This window comes from Nymphalis io, chromosome 7 (genome assembly GCF_905147045.1).
Source record: "Nymphalis io chromosome 7, ilAglIoxx1.1, whole genome shotgun sequence".
Taxonomy (NCBI): Eukaryota; Metazoa; Arthropoda; class Insecta; order Lepidoptera; family Nymphalidae; genus Nymphalis; species Nymphalis io.
In genome coordinates this window covers 4,072,686-4,099,684 of record NC_065894.1, presented here as the reverse complement: position 1 = coordinate 4,099,684, position 26,999 = coordinate 4,072,686, and the positions used below count along the sequence as shown (strand labels likewise).

Here is a 26,999-nt window from a genome sequence, read left to right as displayed (position 1 = left end):
AATCATATATCATAACTATGACCTTAAAGAAAAACTCAAAGTAGTTTATGGTGAAAATGTGGTGCATTTTTTATGCATTTTCATGTATTTCTATGTAATATTTAATATATTCGATTAATAACGGTTTAATTTTAAACACATGATTGTTTGTCGGCAGTTCCTCAAATTCGACCATTTTAAATTTGCTCGCGTGACATTTAAAGTAAACTTGGGCAATCGTCTTACAATGGTAACTTTATTTCAAAATTGCGCTGTTTTATCATAAGATATTACTGTTCGTTATGCCCATAGTACCGTTTCACGCCTACATTCCACGATCAATCACATGTGAGACCTCTTTCAAGAATGCGCTACTAACTACATCATGAGGCCTTGGGGGTTAAAATGCTGAGCCACGCTTTAATTCAAAAATTAGATTTATTAACACAAAGGTACCCAATAAAGATGGATGTAGTTAATTAATTACATAAAAATCAATCTCGTGTATAGTAATAACTGTAATTATATAAATTACTTGAAATGGTAATTAAAGATTTTAAACAAATCATAGATTACTTCTTGTTAATAGTTAAGTTTTTCTCTCTCTAATGATTGGTTTCGGAAGCCGTCGTCGTCGAATGAAAGCCGATAACTGAGTGAGATACGCCATTTCTATTCGACAAAATTCGGACGCGAGGGTCGCTCGGTCGTTGTACTGCCGAAAACCAGAACAATCCAAACGAATAACGCTCCTGCCTTAATACATTTAATACTAGCAGAGTAACTTGTCTTTTAGATATTCCGTAATATTTATCGCAAGAAATCATACAAATTATAACCTAAGCCAAATGAAATCTTAGTATACCGGGATATATTTTGTAATAATGTTGTTATCATCGTTTCATTACACATTTATCTTCTGAATTGTTAGTAATTAATTTAAAATATTTTATCGATCATAATAGTATAAATATTTAGATATTCTAAATATACTTATTAACATTATTTCATAGAATGCTACACTCAATTCTCTAATTTTGTTGTCGTTTATTGCTCTATGATCTTTCGATAGAATGTCATTTGGTTTCGTGCTAGCACGCGTGTGAGACAGAAAAGAAAGTGCAGGTAGTATGTAACCTCGAGGCGAGTGGAGTTAGATTTATTAGATCGTAACTGTGGGGGTCGGCAACACACGGTCGACTGTCGCGCTTTCGTCTCAAAAAGGAAAAAAAAACAGTTTGACTACGTTCAGAATACAATATAATTCAATCCAGTGTGTCTTCATTCATTGCCTTAATAACTGGGTCCAAGTTAGACAAGATATTATAATCCGTTGCTAAGGAAATATGGTACGTCAGTATGATATGTATTACATTAAAATTACAATATTTTAGTTTTCCTATATCACATCTTCGAACGATTATACTACTAATAATAATATCTAAGGATTACTCATTTAATATTTTATGTATATATAATTACAAGCAAGTAATACTAACTTGCTTTTTTAACTTTATCTGTATTGGTGTTATAAACATTTCTTTAGAAGTAATTATATTAGAATCGAGCGAAGCTGGTCGCCCATATTATGTACATAAGAAAAGTTTTGAAAACAGTCATATCGTCCAGAGATTTGTTTTATTTTTTGCCATTATATTTTAGTATTTGATATTCCGCTTACATGCAAGTAAAGATACAATAAACATCGTATTTTTTTAAATTCAAAACTTCATAATGAAAGTGCGATAAATTTGATGTTACTTTGTTTAAAATATTGTACAATTTCTATCTAAAATGAACTTAACCAACAACTTTCACTCTTTGATTGAATTTTGTTACTAGTAACTAAAAAAATATTCTTATAACAAATGATTACCAAAAATAAGTTATTATTATACAACTTTTAGCGATATATAATGTTGCCATAAATAAGTTTAAATAGTCTATTCGAGTAGTTACTTTTTAATAACATAACAAAGTTGTAAGTCAGTTGATTCTGTGTAACTTTAGAAGGACGTCTACAAATATTACATAAAGAGTTGAATTTCGGCTGAGCACTTGTGTAGGCAAATGTCTTAGAACTTTGTCAAACCTTGAGTGGGCCCAATATGTTTTACGAGATGCAAAGAGCACTCGTCATTCTTAAAAGATTTTTTTATTCTATTGTTTTGGATAAAATTCCAACCAATAAATGATCAGAAACTTGTTGGGTTTTCATAATTAATTCCTAGTTAGTGCATTCAACGCCAAAATCTCCAAACTAAAGGTAATTTTATTTCGCAATAGCTTTTTCATCGTTTTAAAAATATCGTCTTATTATATATAATCTAATGATTTCTAATTTTGAATATGAATCGTTTATTCATTCCTTCAAGTAAGGCACATTGTATATCGGTTTTCCTTGATTACTTTTCTTTAACGATAATAATAACAACTGGTAGAGTCATTACGAGATTTGATTTCTTTATAACCTTTGATTCGCGCTAGTAAAGGCCGTTAATACATGAGATCCGGTTTGTCTTCTCAGTTCTGCTAAATGTAGTTTGTTTAATTAGACAATTTGGTCATGCTCCTCTACAATCAGGTGCCATCGATGGGTTTAACTGATTAGTTCGTCGTTTAAAGCTTTTGTGTCGTAAACAAATAGAACGAGTCATTACAGTCAATAGCGTCTAAATGACGGTTTATAGTCTACGTCACCCGCTTCCTCTCTGCACGTACGTAGCCGTACACGGGTGACGCAATTGGCTTTTTTCAATGTCTTATCTACAGTGAGGTATACTGTCATTCGTCGAGTGATCGTTGAGCTGCGCGCGCGCGCCTCTCGCGCAGTTTAATTCTGTTTCACTTGTTTGCGTTGCGTTTATACTTGCTCACCGTCGAGGTCGAGTGACGAATAGAGCTCTTTTAGTGCTTGTGTTTTGAACTTATTGTGATATTAAAAGTGTTATTTGTTTAAAATTATTTAATCGTTCGAAAATGTACATGTCAGGATTTTTTATTATCTCCTCCGAATTGTCAACGAGGTAGGTGTAAAAATATTTATAGATCCCTTATTATAGTTAAAGTATATTTACTTAGTTTCTTGATCGTTTTATATTATGATACGATTACGATTGCGGATGGATTATATCAAGTGCGAATCTTATTGGCCCGTTTAGGCATCGAGGCATTGTTCTTTGACCTAGTACTTGCGTCGGCTCAGTTTATTATTAAATTCGTTCCGCGATACGTTAATAAACATTTATGGATACGACAACTTTTACATTTTTGACGCCTTCATTTCAAGTTCGGTTAATGACATTTTAAATAAATCTTTGGGTACAAATTATTATACAGCCGTATATTTTTTACTTTATTTTAATGTGCCAAATGCCGAATGTTAAATAATTATTTAAATAAATGCTTATATTTAATTATGATTGTTACAGAATGACACCGCAAGAGGAACGGGAGAGCTCGCGAGGAGCGGAGATTGCAGACGCTTTTGATGACGACATGTTCGGTCCGTCGCGAACCGAGCCCGCCACCAGACCCAAACTTTCCATGATCTCCGCACGTCTCCGAGCCAACGAGGAGCGCAAGCGAGTTATCGAAATTTGCTCACAGAAATTGGAAAATATCGAGGATCCTGCGCGTGATCTCCGACGCTCTGTGTGTATAAATAACACATACTGTCGTCTTAGCGAAGAAGCTCGTAAAGAAAAGGAAGCTAGAAGACGAAGGGCGAGAGAAGAATGTGATGATTCATGGATAGGGAAAAAGGCTCGACGTGCCGTCGAGGATGAATGTCTTGCGCTTCTAGACGCCATACCTGAACTAGGCGATGCGAACCTTGGCTGCGCACAGTTAGCGCGGCAGATGCAAGATGGTTCGCGACAGGACGCCCTTTTGCCGCCTGGACTTCTAACAGTGCTCGATTCATGACCGCGCCGCACTGCGCACGTACACTCGTCGCTGTGATGCCAGCGTCCCGAGTGAAGTACTCACGCGAGCCGTAGGCGCTCGAGTCGCTGACCGAGTTTCCGGACGCGCTTTGAACAAACTCGCCCAAATGTGCCCGATGCGTTCCGGATCGCGGTCGAGCGCAACTCGCAACCTGACCGCTGGACATCTCATTGATAGAATTCTCGTTACCCCGAAACGGACAGTTAACGTTTAGCCAATTCTTTGTTATTTAAGAGAAGTACTTACTTTGTTAACATGTTTTTATTATTTAGTGAAAGTTGCTCAGGTGCTGCCGACGGGCACGGTCCAATTAGTGTTCGACGATCACTTCTTTTATCGGACCCGCACTGTGTTTTATTCACGAACACGTCGAGTTGCAATTCAGACCAGGAGATAATATAGTGAGGACGTTCAACGGTTAACATTGGAGTTGTAGATTTTAAGCCATAATTATTATTAATGCATTATTGTACTATAAATAATTAAATGAATTCGTGATTAAGGTATAGTGCAAAATAAGTGGGAACGGTTGCGCAGATTTTGTAGATATCTTTTTTATATGATTTGGATAGTTTAATTTCAAACTAAGTAACTTACAAAGAATATACGTTCACGAGCTCTTTTATAATAAATATAATCTTAAAATACAAATAATCTTAAAATACAACAGTATTTCTCATTCGATAAAATTTGAAAGTAAAAGCAAAGTGTGCTTCGTTGTGATGAGTGAGACGGCACGCTTATTAAGAAATACTTGGTGTATAGTGGGCAATCGAATATTACGTATTAACGTCGTATCATGTGCCCGTAACAAAAGAAAAAACCTTATAAGTGATGACGTGTGGTCGTCGTCGACACTCGACAACAGATGAGCATATGTGACCTTACTCGTGTAGATTTGCAAGGCCAAACGTTGGGCCGAACACCCAACGTTTGATCAAACGTGCATTTTAATAAGTCTGATTTTATATTCGACTGTTATAAAGCGATATCAGTATGTTTTAATTTATATACTTTTTTATGTTACCTTATCTCACAATTTACGCTTTGTTACCATTATGATTTATAATTGGTTGGATATGCGATCATTACGTACTTATCGTTACTTAGCGAATACATTTTAAATGTGTTGTCATTGTTGATTTGTTTTAGACGATTGATTTAGTTTAAAATATATCGAAATGGTAAACTAGATTGTGCAATTTTCACGTTTCGGTCGGTATATTGTGCAATGGAATGAGGGTTAAATATTTTATTAAAATTTTAATTGTCGCAAAATATATTGGTTGTAGCCCGTCGTTTCGCCCCCTCTGAATAGTAAATACCTGGAGAAGGGCAGGGAGTGCGGTAGAGGGAGTGGGGGGTGAAAAGGGTGGCGGAGTGGGACGCACCGTTCCCAGTACCTCCTGTGATATTAGCCTAGCCTGTATGTCGTATTTGTATTCTGTGCTAGTTTCCCCATCCAATTTTTATGGAATTAACGCTATGTAAAAATAATGTGCTTATTAAAATTGATTCCTTTTCTATATCGGCCATTTTATACGGATTAACCGGTTTTTCGAGTCACGTACCCGACGGTAATGCGTTTAGATATTTTCTTCACTATTGTAATGAAATGTAGTTGTTTCTTTTTTTTGTATGAATTTGTATGTTGATAAGAATTGTATATTGTAAAATTAAGTGCTTGTATCACTTTGCCGCCGGGTAGCTTCTGGCATTTCATTAACAAATTACGTTGGACGAACTTTTCAAAACTACCTTATTCAAAAAAACATAACTTGGTAGCGATTTCAAAACGCAATAACATCATCCCTTTCACTCAACAACGCTGTCCTTTTGAAAGAGTAGGACGGATATAAAGCCAAAGTTGCTATCAAGTTGCCTTCTTGAATACGTGTCCCAGATCATGTTCACTAGTTGTTAAATCAGAAACCAAATGTACTTTTAAAAACATATTGTAAAACGCACATAATTATGTATTATGAGTAGGATTTTTATTATTTCACAATTTACAAAACAAAGGTTATCGTTTCATGTATTTTATACTTATGTTTTATAGTTCAATTATCGCCTCTTTTAGAACAAGCCGTTGCAATTTGTACGAGTAATTTTATTGTAAAATATCATTGTTTTTATTTTTAGTAGAACAATATAACATGTTTTTCAATGTATGAGGGGAGTCTATTTGTTTGTATGAATGTAATAAACAAATTAATAAAAAAGTCTTAAGTCACACCATTTTAGTTTTAGTTAGTCATGACCTATAATAATAATCGTGTAACAATATATTTTTAAAGAAATTACTAAGCATATGACGAAGCATGAAGCATATTCATTCAAATGTATTAAGTGTCCTGTAAAGGACAAGAAAAAAAAATATTAATGAGTTTGTTCTTTACCAATACGCTTTAATTCTTATCAGTTGTCTATATTTCAACACACAATAACGTGTTTTTAGTAATTGCTATCCTTACCTAATTTATTCGGGTAAACGATATTGTCGATGACTAAGGAGTGCTTTACGAAGAACTTTAATACTAAAAATGTTAGTCACGCATTGAAGAATAACAATAACTGCAAATTATACGTCTATTCCGAGTGTCCGAATAAAGTGCGACGTCTTTTGTCTTTTATTAACATTAATGTTTGATTATTTAGTTAAAAACTATTTTTAATTTAAATAAAGGGGAACTATATTATTCATATAAATAAAAAATACGCATTTAATTGAAAAAGTCTCTACTTGTAACTTTTTTTTCTTTAAATTAGAACTTCAAGCATTGCTAATCTGTATCAAAGTTGTATATAATCTGTAACATTCCCGCGCGTCATTACAGTGCCACATCTACCGTATTATCGGAGGTTAATGAGCCAGCTTTAAGCCGAGTGAAGAAATTAAACGCATTTTAAAGTCGTTAGCAAACAAATACATTGCCAAGCTGTACCGTTGGTCTATTTTAGAAACATGTTATCGCGTTTTGTTGTGAACATAAAATACATGTTATTCTGTAGTAAAAAATAGTATATCAATAGCAATAAAGTAATTTAAAAAAACATAATTCGGCTATTTAAATGTCCACTTTGAATCTCAATATTTTTCTAAATTTAAATTAGTTTATCGTTCTTAAAACAAAATTAGAATCTGAACGCAACCATATTGTTTAAGGTACAAAGAGTGAATCCTGTTTCGGATAACGGCGCTTGGATATAAAGAGGCGATGTAAACATTTTAAAACAATAAACATAAGAGTTTTGTAAATGTTATGATTATATTATTGTGATTAGCTGCTATTTTATAAATGTTTCCTGTCTTAGATTAAGAGATGATAATTAAATAAATATTAATTAAATAATTACACTTTGTTTAATTTGAAACTTCAAACAAGTCAACAAAAATATGTTTATTATAACACAAAATAGATAGTAAAATAAATAATATGAAAAGTTATACATATATATATATATTACTTATTTTATCAAATAAAAAAGACAAGTAATTATTTTATAAATTATATATTAGGTAAGAATATATAGACAATTTATATAATATTAGGCATAAATAGAAAATATTTGTGTAATCGATAAATTTTGAAAGCCCGTCTGGGTAGGTACCACTCACTGATCAGATATTCTACCGCCAAACAGCAGTACAGTGAATTATAAACACAAATTAAGCACATGAAAATTCAGTGGTGCTTGCCCGGGTTTGAACCTACAATCGTCGGTTAAGATTCACGCGTTCTAACCACTAGGCCATCTCGGTACTTTGTACTTGCTAGTAATAAGTAGCAAGTTACAATTTAGCGTGCAATTGAACAAGCAGATTAGAAATATTTCTTTTTTAAGTTTGGTGGGCGCGGTTAATTCTTGACACGATAGGACAACTAAGATTTAGGTAAATGCAAGTCTTAATGCTATTTTTAATGAACTGAAGAGTTTAACTATTTATTAAATAAGTATGGACGCTTACTTACAATTAAGTCATTTAAAATAAACAAGTATTTAATTACTACTTAATACCTATAAAACAGCCATAAGAGCTCTTATTAAGAAGGTTATATTTTATTTTCGTAATTATTTGATTTCAACTTAAAACAATGGTATTTCTAAAGCATAAACTGAACGCAAACGACCACGCTTAGGCAAACGTAGTGTACGACGCCCTGTGGCAAGGTGGCCCAAAGATTTAAAAAATTTGGCAGGTACGGGATGGATGCGGACAGCCCATGATCGGTATGGTGAGCGTTTTATGGGGGAGGCTTTCCTCCAGCAGCAGACGGCAAAAGGGTAGAAAAAAGAAAACTGAATGTGGACGAAGCCGTAGGCTTAGCTAGTAATTTATAAAACTTAATACCTATATAAATTTGCGAAGCACCATTAAGCAAAGCAACGCTAAGATAGAATTACATAACCATACAATATGACAGCACATTTTAGTTAAAATTAATACAAAAATATTATATTTTGAACCATTCAGTAGCTTGTTACATAAAGAACAAGTTGAGATAGTTGCAACTGCTGAGTATTCTTCAGTGTAGCAACACTAGCAACGTAATGTGTTATACAAACAAATGCAAAATGTTACATTTTAAAACTATGACATCACTGACATCGTTTGAGTACTAGTCTCGGTTTAACCCATTCATTAAATCCGAACATAATATTTGTTCCTATATACCTAGTATTACATTGATTATTACTAAATGAATACATAATATGAATCAACGATTCAATAGTACATATTATTTCTAATATCCACGCAAAAAAATATATTTGAGAATGCACTTCCTTTAAAACATTAGTCATGCAATGATTATACTTTTGCAATAGTTCGTAGAGTTCGTAGTTCGTTATTAATTGATAATTATAAAATACAGATAAAAGTGAAAAAAGGTCACGTTAATCTTATATATGTACCCGGGAAAATATGTTTTTTCCTGTCAGATTATATTATTGTCCCATCAAGTTTTGGACGGATTTTTTTTATATTGTGACTACTAACTTTAATATAATTATGTCTGTTAACAGTGTGATTTTCAGTAATAGTTACAATTCTTTGTAAACTTAAAAATAAACGTTAAAGAATATTCCTGAAAGTTTGAACAATAAACTATTGTTCTCTGTTGTCTATAGTAAGATAAACTGATAGAATCTATTCAGTTCTAAATTTAATATTATAATTAAAGTTTATTAAATTTAAAAATTAGAATATCATTTTGTTAGTTTTTTCCTCTGCTGACGTAATACGTATTTTTTAAACATTATGCAATTTATAGAGAGATGAATAATTTAGGTACGGGAATTGTGATACTTATATTCCTTGATAAAGCATAGATAACAAAAGGTAAAAACTTGTAAATTGCGAAAAACAAAAGATTTCTCATAATCCAAAGAGAGCGTAGGCGACTTGAGATGTTAGCTGAAGATTCTTCTTAAACTACTCGCATATAAAAAATAAAGCTATTCAAAATTTTATATTATTATCTTCATACATAGTATTTGAATGTATATAAGTATGTAAATTTAAGATTTTTTTTATAGAATAGGAAGGCATATATAGGCACATATATATAAAAAAATTTATATATTAAATAGCATTAATATGCATACTATATATAAGTTTAATGAATCTTGTGTAAATAAGTTTTATTTTCCGAAAATTTTATTCATTTGGGCTTCAATTACATCTTTGTTACTCTTTCACGTCTTATCTGCTCAACCGATCATTATGATGTTTAGCATACACGATGTCAGGTACAAAAAAGGAAAAAGATTACTAATAGCTGACCCGCCCCCATGCGGACAAAGCCACGGGTGGAAACTAGTTATGTTATAATTATGAAGCTAAATGTTTGTTAAATTTATACAAACATACTAATGCTGTTCAAATTATGATAACGTTATTTTTTTGTAAGTGTTGTTGGACTCGCAAATGGGCCAACTGTTGGAGACTGGTCAACACCACATACAGACATTGGGCCTTTAAGAACTAATTACCATTCCTTACATCGTCAATGTGCCAACCATGGAAACTAAGTTATGTCGCTTGTGCCTGTAGATACATTGGCTCATTTGCCCTTCAAAACGGGACACAACATAAGTATTGCAGCTTGGCAGAAAAATTGGTGACGAGTGGGTGGTATCAACCCACCTGGGCTTGCACAAAGCCGAACCACCGAGTTAACAAACAAATAAAGCTTCGTTTACATAGTAGGTATGCTCTAAACAGAAATAAATCATATGACTTAATCTGCTCACACTATCAACTTCCATTTTGAAGTTCTTAGAGTCAATAATTCCTTATTATTGTACAAATACTTAAATTGATCCAAATTTTATAAATAAATAACTTTAAATTTTTATTTTTTATTTAATTAACTTTAAACTATTAAAATATTTTGAATGTCATTTTGAACGCCATCTTGATTTTGCGTCACTGAGTTAAATTTGAACGTGTCACCACTCAGCGTTGACACTAATTCTCTATTGGTAACTAATAACGAAGCGATTGACACGTTTCCTTTAAATTTATTAACACTTACCCACATACTAAAAATCTTATTTATGGTTATGCAATTACTATGCGATTTTTTTTTAGAAAGTACCTTTATACCTTTGCTAATAGATACTGGCACCGAAATAATATGGACCACATTTTACGCCGAAAATGCGTCTAACAACGCATCTATAAAGTTGGTCGTATGTCCCAGTACTGGTTATTTGGATTGGCCAACTATTTTATGCACTCACACACGCAACAAACACAAAATAATTGATGAAAATTGAAATTTAAAAATCGAATCTATTAGCTTTCATAAATTATTGAAAGTAATAGGGAAAAAATCTTTATATAAAAATAAATCAAAGTGTAATCCTACTAAATAATAATATAACTATAAATTTTAAAGAAATAATTATAATTTATTAGTTATAGAGGTTATGTTTAATAAGATGATTATATATTTCACACGGTTGTAAAATTCCAAACTGTTGTAATTACGTACCCGCTGATACTCGTAGCTTATAAATCATAATGATTCTAATTCTTACACAAAACACAATAGCCTTATGAGAATTATTTTTAGTAAACAGCTTCAAAGAAAAAATCTACATAAAAGTTAAACCAATGTCGTGATTATGAAAAAAATACTATTTTAATCCTAACTACTTTCGCCCTTACTTATTAACATTGTTCACCCGGTGTTTAGTTAAAATTTGTTTTCTTTCTTTCTATCATAACTGATTTGACATTTTAAAGAAGAAGGCAGCATTGTTTAACTTATAACCCCATAAACAAGACCCGCGGCCCTTGTGCTTCGCCGGTGTGATCAGGTGTTCAGGTGTTAGGCTGGTGAGTTGCAAAAGCTTAATTTTTAAGGACTAGCTTATACGACTGCCAGGACATATTCCAGGTCAGGCCAATCAAAATTTATTAGCTTCTTCTATCAAGCAGTTCTCAGTAGCTCGACGAAGATTAGAGGTTGGGAATCTTGCATTAAAATCAATCATTTTATAGATACGATAATATTCTTCAAATTATGATAATGATTTATATACATTGCGTAAAACATTATCAAATATATAATGTATGTAATTCCTCAATTGTACTAATGTAATTTATGTGCAGAATTTACCTTGCCAGTGACTCATACATTGTCCTACAAGGATTGGTTTCATCGTTAAATCAATTTACTATGAATGATTTGGTTAATTACGTCATTAAAGTTATAGTTATATTTGTTTTTATTTGGGAGCTGAGATAGAACAGTTTATAGAACACGTTAAGCCTTTATTAACCGTTGCAGGTCAAATTCGTAAAATGATCACCGATTTTTCATTGCTTATTTTAGTACTTCTTGCTTCGAGTGTCGACATTAAGGCTATTTCCGTACTCTTTTATTTATACTGGAAATACTCTTTCAATCCTAGCGGCCTTCCAAGAAGTCCAGGTATTTTATTTTTTGGGGCCACTTAGGCATTTTCTGCTCCTCAGTTGTTCATAAGATTTATAGCTCTATGGACTTATGAGAGATTATCCGATAGCTCAACTCGCAGATCTTAGTGATGTTCATATCGAGAGTGGTGTACTCTTTGGTCTTCCTAGAGGTTAGGAGGATATCATAATCAGTATCGTAGACAATATATTGAATTTGATTTATGTTACCTACATATACCTATATTTAAAAATTAAAAGCCGATTAAAAAATTTAAAGGCCGATTGATAATATTCTTTTTGTTACATATTAAAAGTTCCCTTTTTGTTCTTCATTGGATACAGCCAATTATGTCAAGGTAATGAGAGAAAAATGCCAGATCGGACAAGACCCAAACTGTCTTGGCGAACGCTAACAAAACTATATATATATATATATATATAATATACATACCTACCCAAAGTTATATATGTATAAAAAAATCTTTTTGTACCTTATAGCTGCTGATTCGAAATTTAAAATTTGAATATTAATTAATTTGTAAAGGTGCACTCAGCAAGGTGCAGTCGAAAAATTGCACTTATAAGGGCAATTTTTCGACTAATATTTGCTCGGTAACTGACGCCAGTAGTAGAGCAATTAATGGGACAATCAGGATCAATACTTAAAAAATACTAAATTTCATCAATATTATTTCTAATTGTTCATTATATGTATTCTGTATCGCTAACAGTCTTCGACTTTCATGGTCGAAAATGGTTATAGAAATTCCAAGGCAATTTTCTTTTTGTCTCGGTATGTTTCGCTTTCGTTTTTTATTTATTATTAAGAGACGTTATTATTTATTTTAAATTATAATCTTTAGTTTTTATTTGAGTTATATAGTGATGACTAATAATTCTAATTTTATTGCAATAAATTAAATTAGATTACGAGATTCTCAAAAGCATATAAGGAAATCAAAGAATAGACAAAACGTGTAGTGTTTTTAAAAAGAAAATATATTTATATCATAATATAGTTTTAAGCGTATGTTATGGATAAAGATAACGGCTTGCAGATTATACATTGAAACAATATTTTTAAAAATATTGACCGGATGTTTGAATGTACAAGAGCGTATGACGCGCAGAACGATATATGGTCGCTGAATGATAGCGATCCGGTTCAAGCGTAATCGCTCTTTAGCTTAAACCTGATCGCCATTCGCTAACTTTGATCGCCACGCGGTCATGGTGAGGGGTTAAATTGGATTCTAACAATTGTCTATAAATACTTACAAAATGGGGCGTCACGGAATGCCCAGCCTTTTAAATACTATAAATAAGTATGTTTTTCTTATTATTATAGTGATATATATCAACGAAGTATATAGTATATGAGTTTCACAATAAAAACATATTAAAATCTTTTTCATAAATAGTAGCGGGTACTTGGGTAAGAAAGTGAATTCGATAAACGAAGTTAAATTATCATCAAGCCAGATGTTGTTTTCGCCTTTACCTAGCTGACCTTATATGCAAGTTTTACATTATTCCTCATATGTTCTTTAAAATATCACTTATTATACAACACTACTATCAATATTACTATTAATTGTTCCTTTTTCATTTGATACATTACATTGGATATCCTAATATCACAAACTAGTTTTCGGCTGAGGCATCGCCCGCTTGACATGTGTAAGGTATAAATTAGTAATCTATGTGCTTCCTTGGGGTTAAAGCTTTCTTTATACTTTTTTTTATTTAAATTTAGTAAAATTTCATCAAAATCGCTTGGGTTTCCGGTGCTAGCGTGGGGGAGGTATTATTCATGTCCTTCTCTGACAATACATATGCAAAATTGCAATAGTTAAGGCGTGAAAACGTAACAACGAACTCACTATCGCATTAATAATATTAGTAAGGATTATTGCTGGACATTTCGCTTTACACTAAAACGGCTAAGCCGATTGGTGTAACACACATTATACTTTTTATCCCGTAAAATGCACGGTTCCCGTGGTATAGCCGTTTAGCATAATTCCTTCATCACACTAATACAACTGTATTACTGATACTGATCTGTATACTGATTGTAATTATATTTATCGTCATGTATAATTCCAATAAGATTAACTAGCTGAAGTTTAAACTAAGCTAAATTTTAATCAAACTCCCCGTGTGTCTGCTCTATGTGTGTGCGTGTAATTATAATAATTTTCTACAAATGGCGGGGGTTTGGCAAGTGAAAATCAAAATATGAACCATTATTTAGAATATATACAATTAAATATAATATATATATAATTGGTGTGGGTAATTATACCAAAATTGTTGTTGTGTTAATCTTAATGGTGAGATGAGAATAAAGAAACAAAAATATTTGTCGCAACGTATTAACACAATCACTATTGCAATCAGTATTTTTTGTTTAAATATCTTATCGTTAGTGATGATCGTTTCGTACTTCATTCATCTGAATTTATTTCAAGCTTCATCGTAAAAAATCATCGAAAACTATATTTCGGTTAAAACATCTAACAATAACGAGACCAAACCTAGCAAGTGATTCCACACCATCCTACCATTCCCCGCATCTTACAACAAGGGCACAGCCCTTTGCATTGTGTTTATCACGAGGGTAACTTTTATTATCCACCAGCCCACTTGACCTGCCGCATGCCATTCAAAACCACCGTATAATACCAGACGGAAGCGACACAGGGAAGTGGGGTAGGTCACAGTAACTGGCGGCTATAACTATTGAACGATATGTGAATTAATGGTTTGCGAAGTAAATTGATTTTACAAGTCACACATTTGGTTATTACGGTCTGCAATTAAGACTATTGAGTTAAATATAGCTTCCTAGTGAATATATTATTTTTTCTTATTAATATCAAAGTAATTGTATAAAGGCGAGAGCAGCTCTGTCTGCTTATTTGTTACCTCATGGTGACGAAATAAATGAAATTTGACGTATAGGTAGCCTTGGATCTAAAGAAGGAAATTTATACTAATATGATGTATGTGAAAGTAATCTGTCTGCATGTAATGCTTTCACGGCTAAACAACTGAACCGATTTTGATGAAATTTGATATGAAGTAAGCTTGAACCCCAAGAAAAGATAGGCTTCTTTTTATACAAAAAACCAAAATATAAAATTGTACGTGTACCGATTATTAAATATAATATACATATAATAAAACTTTCGAATATAATGTTGTGAACATTACTTATATATATTATTAATTGAGACACGTATGTTTTTTGAAAAAATAGTTTTTCTATTATTGCGACTGTATTATTATTTCATACAAATTCCATCGTAATAATTGTTTTGCCTCCATTGAAACTGACTGAGAACTCTTATGTCTATCAGTTAGTATTTTGGAAACTTGGTGGACTATATAATGACATCGACGTGGATATAGCCTTATAACTTCAAATTAAAGTCTGACTGAATACATACGTATTGATCAGTTGTCCTGGTGAAAAGTTTTGAAATGATTTGCCAAGTTATAGATGTAAACTTATTATTAATTACATATATTTAGTTAATTGTTTTAGTGAAAATTTAATTAAATTTAAACATTAAAAATATAAAATTTAGAAAGTTTTTCAATTTTAAATTGCAATTACTTGATTTAATGTGTAAGTATTTTTTTTATAAGATAGGAAGACGGACGAGCATATGGGCCACCCGATGGTAAGTGGTCACCAAACGCCCTTAGACATTGGCATTGTAAGAAATGTCAACCATCGCTTACATAGCCAATGCGCCACCAACCTTGGGAACTAAGATTTTATGTCCCTTGTGCCTGTAATTACACTGGCTCACTCACCCTTCAAACCGGAACACAAGAATAATAAGTACTGCTGTTTTGCGGTAGAATATCTGATGAGTGGGTGGTACCTACCCAGACGAGCTTGCACAAAGCTCTACCACCAGTAAATAATATAATATATATATATATATATATATATATATATATATATATATATCAGTTATAAATAACACTTCCTTGTTTATAGCCGAATAAATGCTGCCACTGGTTTGAAAAAATCAAGTACAATGGCATGTGAAAAACGGGCGAATGAAACTCAGAATAGCTGCCATCGTCAAAGGTTACCACCGCATCGGCATCTTTATATAAGTATGTCTATAGTCTCGAGACTAACTTGTAAAAACATTATATCAAAGTCAAATTATTATATTATATAACTTAAAATAGTTAATTAAGCTATGTATTATTTGCGTCATATTTATAATCACGCTTGTGTATTGCAAATAAAGAATTGTTAAGTATATGCTCCAAAGTTTTGCAAAGGTATTCTGCACTTTTGAGGAGAATGTTTGGAGATAATTCCCCAATTTCGCTCCAATTCGGTTGGAGGATATACATGTGGTATATTTTTCCTGAGACTTGCAGGTATTATCGCGACATTTTCGTTCAACGACGAGAAAATTAAACATATGAAAATTCAGCGGTAAGATCGAACTCACGATTCAGTTAATATTCACATTTTTTAACGACTATGCCATTTTGGCTCTTTTGTTTATCGAGTAGATAATGATAAATTGTATTTCTAACGAATTAAAAATAAATTAACCATAATAAGGTCAGCAATGCAATAAACATACATTAAAAATTCAATTTAGAAAAAGAAAGAATGTTTTCATTTAAGGCATAGTTCCAAGGTTTAATCTTTTACTGGTAATTAAATAATTCAATGCTAACTACTGGATACATTTAAAATCTTAACGTTCGCGAAAGTTCAAAAGAATTATTTTAAGGTAAAGGAACAAAGGATGACAATTGTTTATAAGTGTAGCTCAATATTTAAGAGGCTTCTGACACAGTTCAAATTGAAATTTTTGTCGCCGCACATTAGCTATCTCTCTTGCACTATGAAAGCAAATATCTATTTGCAGATGTTGGGTACATTAAAATTTATTACGTCAATAAACAATCAATATCTTTTCTCCAATTCCGTCTTTTAAATTTTTATTGCGGTCATATACCATTTGTCCAACAGAAACCAATAGAAATAGACTTATGTTTAATAATAAATAATGACTATTTTAATTACAATACTAAGAAGCGGGTACATCTAAGTTTAGTTAACATACTCCAGCAACTTTTGTGATTTATCATATTATAAAATTAATATTCATAAAATTTCTATATAACAAATAAACTTAAATAATTAAGGCATATTATTTAACACAAGACTGTATAAATAATAAAAAATCGTGTAGTTAGTATTTGTTTAATTCCAAGTATGCATAAATTTAATTGTAGTTGATTGACTCGTTAATTGAAAGGGTGAAAAAGAGAAACGTCTGTGTTTCTTGCCGTTACTCGGTAGAATCTACATTCCGAACCGGTGGTAGCTTAATTCAATACTGTAACATGACGATTAAAAAGATTATGTAATTTAAAGAAGAATTATTTGATTGACCTCATCGTTATACATTCGTGTTTGTTCCAGAAAGTTCAACTAAATTGCAGGGTATAAGTACTAAGTTATAGGGTATTATAAACTTATGCGCAAAATAGGTTTGACTTTCAACATCACTGAATTTTAGCTACATTATATGATATATCGTTATCTAATACATATTTTTATAACCTTTAGGAAATACTTCGCATATATATAATCCCGATAGATATATAATAAGGCAATACATATATATATATATGTATATTGCCTATATGTATTGATCGCGGGAGACGTGTGGTTTTTGCGCGTCGTATAAAAATTTATTTTTTAAGATATTTTAAACATGTTTCGAATGCAAAGAAATTTATCCGAAATCGTGTCATGTCCTTGATCTTCGTTAACAATGATCATATAGATTAGTCATGTAAAATATTTTGCAATATTGATATAATGTATGAAAACACGAAATTCACGCTTGTCGCGTCAATAGTCTAAATCTAAAGCTGATGAAACTGCGAAGCGAGGCTACTTATATAATAATATTATATACTAAAACCTTCTCCGAGACGCGCTGGTATCTTCTGGTGTAAGAGTGTAAGATTTATGTATTTTTTTTCAGTTAAGGACTATAAAATAATCAATCAATTTAAGATTGTTTCAATGTAATAACTTTGTATGAATTTTAACTCGAACCTTTACGTACACTAGCGATATTCGATAAAATTCAACCTGACGTAACGCTGTAGGAAAATAACGTAGTTTGTTTAAGATGCGGCTTAAACGCGATAAGTCGTGACGTCAAAATAACTACGCCGTCATTCTAAAACCCAAAGATTTCTATATTTTGCTATTGACGAATCAGGTAACGAAATTTAAAAGCAAAAAGGTCCTTTTATATACACCCAAAGGAACAAAGAAGTGTAACAATATGTTTTTTTTTTGGAACCAATACGAATACCTGGTTTAAAAAATGTAATGATGTCATAAATTTCAACAATCCTTCAAAAGCTATTATTGAATACGCATTTGTTCTCTAGCTGGAAGGTTCTCTTCGGAATTTCTTCTTTGACACGGATTGTTTTTCAACGCTTAAAATTACCAGAGATTAAAATTTATTTATAAATAGCAAAACCGGCGCCTTCGACAGCTTGGTATGTTCGATTTGTAATGAAATATATATACTATAACGCGTTTTTGAATTATACATATAAATTATACAAAAAAAGTCATTCTTTTGGTTTTTGGTAATTCGAATATTAACTTTAAAAAAATCAATTAATCATTTTGGAAACACCGACACACTTCAATTTTGGTTATTTGTATAGATTTCAATATAAACACCTAAAATATCTTACATGGTTAAATAATATAAAATAAAATCTAGCTTGTATTCCATAAACTAAATGTCACAACACAAAGACTAATGAGGCAATTACTATTTTCCTCTTACCTTTTAGTATGAAATCTTATTTAAAATCCCACGCTCGTTATTATTGATTCTTAAGCTGTGACGTGCGCGTTTCTTGGCTTGGACCAGATAAGACAATATCAAATGAATTAAGTTATATAATGAAGAATAGTTTGTATATAACGTGTAGTAATATTAGCATTCTTGTCATCAGTCTATGTGGCCATGATTTCTTGTACCTAAACTTACCATGGGTGATATTTATATATTACAATTATTTACATACGTTACGTGGTATTTAATTATTTATATGTCTTGTTATATTTGTGTTAAGTTTAAATTTATGTCTTGTAAATGTCCCATTGCCGGGCTAAAGCCTCCTTTCTTTTTTGAGGAATAGGCTTGGATCTTATTCCAACACGCTGTTCAGATATTGGCGGTTAATGCACATATGAAAGATTTTCTTCCGACGTATGTTGATTTACTCACGATGATTCCCTTCATCGTCAAGCACAAGACGAATAATTATAAAAACAAACTAAACTAAACTAAACATAGAAATTCAGAGGTGCTAGGGTCTGAACCAGCAAACTTCGATTACTACGTACGTACGTACGTACTTACGACGATCACGTGATCTTGTCACTTGAATATTTCGGCATTTTTTAAAATTATGATGAAGTTTAGTTACCATGTAAATAGTGGCGGAGCGAAAATATAAAAATATTATAATAATAAATAAAGTGCACCACTATCACACACAAATATTAACATTAAAGAAGGGTTGCTATGTTCAGTAATTAGTTTGTCAAGATAAGAACTGTGATTAAGCAATCACTAAACAAGTAATTAAGAAATCAGTAAACAACATTTTCTTTATTTGCTGTGGTTCGGTTTGATATCTGTGTAAGTTTAATAGTCATTAGTTAATATTATATATAAATATATAATCTAATACTAATATAAAACTCGTTAACATTAGCTAGGACTTGACTTCTAACTTTCATTTTGCTTAAAAATTCCAGTATTTTTTTAATCAATTCAAAATTAAGACAAAAAAACTTTCTTTTTTAAATTTCTAAAATTTCGATATACCATCCATTTTATACGATTAACGATCATTTGGTACCGACCTTATTTTACTCCATTCTCAGTATTTCTACAGTATAATACAGTATACATACGCCAACGCCCACGCTCGCCGTCCGCCTGAGCGCCAACTCTGGACCAATAGAGCTACCACCAATTATTCTAGCATAAGAACAATAACATTTTTATTTACTTAATATTTATCCAGACATTAAAATTTACCAATAAATTAATATATAACAGTAACAGCCTGTTAATGTTCCACTGCTGGGCTAAGGCCTCCTCTCCCTTTTGAGGAGAAGGTTTGGAGCTTATTCCACCACGCTGCTCCAATGCGGGTTGGTAGAATACACATGTAGCATAATTTCAATGAAATTAGACACATGCAGGTTTTCTCACGTTGTTTTCCTTCACCGTCAAGCACGAGATGAATTATAAACACAAATTAAGCACATGAAAATTTAGTGGTGCTTGCCCGGGTTTGAACCCACGATCATCGGTTAAGATTCACGCGTTCTAACCACTAGGCAACCTCGGCTTTAAATATTAATTTAATTAATATATAGATCATATTAAAAATAAGTAAATAGCGCATACTGTACTGTATGAGATTATAACATTAGTTATATAGCTTGAAATTAGTATTTGTTGTTTTTCACACAAAGTACATAATAAACGTATGTGATTATTACATAAGTGAAAAAATAGAGTAATTACTGAATTTCTAGTAGATTCTTCTTGGTAGAATCTATATTCTGAACCAGTGGAAGGCTTTATTAAATGTTATCTTGCTAAATGATGAAGTTCTTGAATGAGCCCAGTTGAATAACGTATATTCTGATGTGAATAGTACTCGTTCCAAATTTCTTTCTATATTTCTATTTTTGTCTTTGTTTTTTATAATATAATTTTGTTACTATCAAAACAATCGACTTTGTAACGTATAAAAGTTATACATAGTTAGATACGTATGAATCGCAGATAATAGAAAAGTAATTATAAGGACTTAATTTGACATCCTGACATAGTTGTTAATTGACAGCACCGACGCCCGGGGCTTAAAAGATAGGGCGTAACCCTGGGGCCGTGTATCCGTGAGGTGAGGGGCCTCGCGTGTCTTATTTCAAACGGGTTGCCCTCATGCTGCCGTACGCACTAGCAAGGAGTGTGTGGGTGAAATCACCGTCGCCCCCTGAGGAGCGCTGCGCCGAGCATCGAGCGGATCACAGTACAATCCGATCATAGCAGCCTCTTCGATCCATGCCTTGCTTTTCAGTGAGTACGAACACCCCCCCCCCCCTAAAGGCCCAGATACCTTACTAAAGGTTTCCACTAGAAAACACTAGGGAAATATAATCGTCTCTAAAATATAGCAGATATAATTATATTTCTAAAGTAATTTACTCCACTCTGTTACTATTTTATTTAATTTCTTTTTTATTTTCCAAGATAATAATTTATACAACGGATATATATCGTTTCATCTGGGTTAAACGATACAGTACCAACACTAGCCAAGGTACATGGGTCGTAGCGTGATGTTAGCCTTAAAACCTTTCTTAATAAATGGGCGATGCATAATTGCAATATTTCTTCAAATTGGGCTAATAGATCATTAGATACAGACATTAGTACAGGTTAAAGTAATGTTTACTAATGGCTTCTGATAAATAATTTAATGATTCACTATGTTTTAACGGCGTCTAACGAGGATGGAATTTAAATATCGAGACATATAATCACCTATATTAGAACGCAATCAATTTATAAATTAATTTTCATTTGCTCATAAGTTACAAAAACCGTTTTCACTTTTTATATTATTTTCGAGAGTCGATAGGCTAAATGACGTCCCGGTTCACAAACAGTTTATGTCCGCGTTTGAAACTCATAAGTGTGTTACATGTATTGATTTCTCTCCATTTATTCTATTAAATAAAATTGTTCCATTTAAAACTCTCTGAGATTCATAGTTTTTGAAAGGTGTAGGAAAAAAATACTGATATTGATTTTAAGCTTAGTCTTCAATGGCAACTTTGTGGATTTCTTCTAATTAAATGATCCAATAATGTGATTTTAAATTCGCACTTCTCTCGGTTAAAATACGATAAAATGAATGTAATCTCAGTATGGCAATAATAGCGAAAATGTTTGATAAAAAATCCTTAACTCTCAAGCGGGTTTTTCAGTTTGGAACTAAAACACAACTATAACACTAGAACGAAGAATATTAATTTCATTGTTATATAAATTACTAGAAATTTCTATTATTCTAAATTCGTGTTTTCTTCGTATATACGTCTGATTTTTAAGATTACTAAAAAGTTGATATTTATTAGACATATGACAGAGAATATGAACCAAATTGAAATCATTATTATTTTCATAATCAACATAAGAGCAAAATACTTTATTTATTTCCTAACAGTTACGTAATTCATAAGTAAATGCATGAAATAAAAATTACACAAACCAATAAAGTTTCCATAGAAATATTTTACATGAACAGAAAAAAAGCATATTATGCGTATTAATTCATTTTGTGTAACATTATATACCACAGATACAGCTTCTGGCTAAAGAAATCTTGTAAGAACTTTAAAATAAACTATATTTTTTTATATGGGTATCAGGTACGGATATCAGAGTTTTCTCTCCTGAGACGAGCCAACTGCGCAGGACGAGGCATAGACATAGATGCATTCTTTATTCCCTGATATTATAAATAGATGGAACAGTAATTTGATATAACTGGAGAGAGTTCAGGCGCAGGACCAGCTCTACGTGCTTTTCGAGGTACGGGGATAATGTAATACTTTGACGAAATTCATATTACGGAGAACTACTGTTTTTATTGACACTATTGTTGTGTTGATTATAGAGTGTCTAAGCCATAATTTCTATATATGGTGGTCTAATCTGGCAGTCTGCCTACCATGAATATCAGATAGCAATTTTAGCATAATAATTGAACTTTTAAGAGATAGTTCAAACCCAACCATTACTGCCAATACAACTGAAATCTTCAAAACAAATCTGTATGTCTATTCTGTAAGAACAAACTGTAGTCGTGAAATGAGTGAAAGTGGTATGAGACATTGATCTTAATAATCATAACATTTCAAGAATACACGCAACAAAAAAGTATATATCTATAAATCGGTTGTCAACATTTCACGGAAGAATAATGAAGTGAGTTCTAACAGAATCGCACTGCTGCTCTAATTCGTATTTTTTTCAAAAACAGTTTTCGCTCAAACCAATACTACGAGACATAAAAATTAAATTTCATTTAAATTTTAACTTTATGTCTTCAGTTTTATAGTACAAACTTCTAAAACAAATATTCACAGCCACCAGTCCATTTTATTTTTATTCTTATATTTTTTTAAACATACATATTATAATTATATGTATAAAATATATACAACAAAAATCAAACAATATTATTGTACATCTTATATGCATATATAAATTACGGTGTGGTTCCGAGGTCACCGGATAGTTCTTAACTCTCTTAGGACCCGGTAGATGGCCCTTATACCGACCAAAAAAATACCCTTAACAGTTAATATTTTTTAAATGAATTATATTTTATTCATGACTTTATTAATTTCTAATTTATTATAAAAATATTCCAGGATAAAATAATAAAGATTTTACCCGTACAAAGATAGTATAAATACCAAATCCCCAAGGAGGGACATGGCTACTTTTTTACTCGCCCTCCTCCTATTGCGGGAGCCAAGCCGCGGGCGACAACTAGTGTAGATATAAAAATAAATATTTGTACAATAATTCTAGATTTTGAATTATTATACAAATATTGTGTACGTTCGTTTTATTTGTATTAAATATTTTATAAGACTTATTATCAGTTCAGCTGTGAGGTATGTATTATGTAAAGCGATTTTATTGCAGCACTTATCAGGAGTCTTGAAACAAGATAACCCAAAAAAAAAATCAAGAATCTTATAACGTTAAATTGTTTTCATTCACTCTTGACGTAAATCCGCCTTTAATTAACCTTATTTATATCTATATCAAACGTTACCATTCAAAATTGAACTATTTACAAGATTTGATTTAACTAGTAATAATCACCTTTTTACTTAAAACATTTAATTAAAGCTATTCTCTGTTAAAAACGGCTTCGATCGTGTATTTATAACTCATATCATGGCTTTAAATTGCTATCAATTCCTTCTTTGTGGTACTTTATATCGATTAAGTATCCAGGGGGTAGAGTTACGTCATAAGTAACTATGAAAGGACTTATATGAAACAATATAATCAATTAAATTTTAATTATTATGATTAGTTACTTTATGAAATATCACATACATAGTGATAATATAGTACCAGAATATTATATTTAACATTAAGTCCACGAGACAGGTCAGCTTATATTTGCGAGTTAAGAGAGAAGCGGGCGTGTGATTGGTATCCTATGTTCTTTTCCGTATCCCTGACAACGTTTGCGCATAATTTTATGGGAATCGGTTGAGTTATGACGTGAAAGTGTATCAAACAATAAACTCAATTTCGCATTTGTTAGGATAAATTTAATAATGATTCGTAATAAAATATTTTTACCTATAACAAAGGTTGTAAGCAAATAATTTATAGTCTGTGTTTCTTGTCTACATATTTAATACCATATCTGCCCTCTTCAGTATGCCCTTATTCTCTGGAATATGGTTACCTACGTTAAGACTCGCACACAAGGCATATATTCATAGTAGTAGACAATACGGCGTACATTTTTTTATGTATCTTTATTGTTTAATGTTTGTTTTTAAGTCAATATTGATCACATAAATACATAAGCATTCCAAAATACTTGAGCAATTTGGTTGTTTGCCTTGGTAATTTGACTATTCAAACGCTATAGGTACGTTTTCAATAAAATTGAATAACAGTATCAGTGAAGTTTGAACAGTAAGTGGAAAGTTTTTGCTGAATTAAGAACGAATGACCAACGTTACTCATAAAACAGTCAACATACCTCAGTGGCTGTAAGCTGAAAATTATATAAATAAAAACATTGCATGTACGTCCTACTATAAGCGCCATCTATTATAGCGACATTTGGTTATATTATCGAGCGCCATCTATATTCGTATTCGTGGCAATTTAATCTTAAGGATTGAGATTACATTCATCAGCAGCTTTATTTGTATTTAATTCAACTGTACATCGATAGATGGCAGATTTGTAAATAATTTTAACATAGTTATGCTATTTGACACCAGATGGCGCAAAATTTATCTTTTTATAAGTAGTCGATAATATTTATATATGTATATTATAATAATATATAGATAAACAATTTGTACTTACTTTTATTACAAGAATTCACACTTACAATTTACGTATTAAATAATGTAATGAATAATTATGGCAGGTGCGTCGTTTTGGTGGTTAATAAAATGACTTTTTAATAAGAGCGTATAATGAAACGTCAGCACAGATATAATAGGAATTTTTTAAGTAAAATTAAAGTATGTTTATATGAATACAATAATTATTCCTAATTAAATTTTCAAAAATTACCTACCGAGGGTATTAAAAGGATAGGCTAGGTTAATATTCAAAACGAGCCCGTATATAACTACGTAATGTAGAGGCCTGCAATTTGACATAATATATCTGTTAATTGATGTATGTTACGTATTGTAAGTCTTTAGTAAAATTTTATTCATCATCATTATTTCAGTCATATATCGATTAAAATTCTAATAAATTTAATTTTAGATTATTTTTTTATAGAAGACATTGGCATTGAAAGAAATGATAACCATCGTTTACATCGCCAATGCGCTACTAACCTTGGGCACTAAGATGTTATGTCCACTATGCCTGTAATTGCACTGGCTTATTCACCCTTCAAACCGAGACACAAGAACACCAAGTACTACTGTTTTGTGGAAGAATATCTGACGAGTGGGTGGACCTACCTACCCTACCCAGACGAGATTGCACATAGCCCTACCACCAGTATAACATAGTTCACAGTTATATAAGCACATTTATCTAAATAACTCAGTTGAAATAACTTCTCTGTACTTTTATTTCCTTAAAAATGCCAAATGTTTTGCTGAACAACTGTTATATTATTATTATAATTTCCAGCAGAAGTACTGTGTTAGAATTGATATTGGAATGGTATTTTTTATAGATTTATATATTTATATAGGATTTCTTTGGTCGGATTTTTTTTAATTCTCATTTTATTAATATATGTCACTTAGTACACAAAACTAACTACAATTATACAATCAACAATGACTTTCAGTAATATATTTAACCGAAAATATTTACAGTTGTATTCTCGGTGTGTACATTACATGCTTATGTGAGTGTTAAAAATAGTTAATATTACTTAGTAACTACAGCGTAACCTTAGAACTTACTTTAAAATAGAAATCTTATAAAAACTCTGGACATCTACACATATATTCATTATAAAAAAAAATGTCTCGTCATTTATCAGTAAAGATTTGTATTGGTTGACCAATAAATTTAATATATAAACATGCTCATTTATTTTCTTGCCTTTTCCTTTTATTTCCTTAATAGTAAATTTTAGTAAAAGTGGCAATTGCGATTTTCTATAAGTTTAGGGTATGTTCATGAGTGTTTCTTTTTACTCGCATATTGTTAGAAAATCAAGATGATGAATAGAGAGAGGGAGAGAAACAGAATGATAATTAGTATTCAGGACAGACATTTGTGTGCACGGACATGTCTGCTTGTCCTGAGTCTGGGTGTAATTATCTATATAAGTATGTATTTACAAAAGAAAAGTAATATATGTAGTATATCAGTTGTCTGGTTTCCATCGTACAAGCTCTGCTTAGTTTGGGATCAGATGGCCGTGTGTGAATAATGTCCCAGGATATTATTATTGTATATATCGATAGTTATACTTATAAGTATTAAAAGCAAAGAGGAATGTTATTTGTTTTTGATTTCCATATTATTTAACTTATGAGATACTTTTTATAGATATTCAATTTTAAGCTTTAAGTCTATCCATTAAGGACTATTTTTAAATTACCGCTGTAATTGCATATACCAAGTGTCATTCCCCGTTCGATAAGTAGTTAAAACGTTAGTATTTCGAATAATTACACCCTTGTATACTTCCCTTCTGTAAATTTCAGGTAATGACTGAACTCGTTGGTTCAGTAGGTATAGATTAT

General features: G+C 31.6%; 1 protein-coding gene across 3 annotated transcripts in view; it reads left to right on the top strand.

Annotated features, from left to right (window-relative positions):
* Nucleotides 1-7,283, top strand: part of LOC126769635 (uncharacterized) — a 53,248-nt gene extending 45,965 nt beyond the window's left edge. For 2 of the 3 annotated variants that reach the window (XM_050488521.1, XM_050488519.1), the window contains exon 2: nt 3,411-7,283. In XM_050488521.1, the coding sequence (XP_050344478.1) occupies nt 3,412-3,906 (495 nt within the window). In that variant the 5' untranslated portion in view covers nt 3,411 and the 3' untranslated portion in view covers nt 3,907-7,283. Of the gene's footprint in view, nt 1-2,767; nt 3,006-3,410 lie in introns of those variants that run through there. The other variant, XM_050488518.1, reaches the window with a different exon arrangement.
* Nucleotides 7,284-26,999: the final 19,716 nt, after the last annotated feature.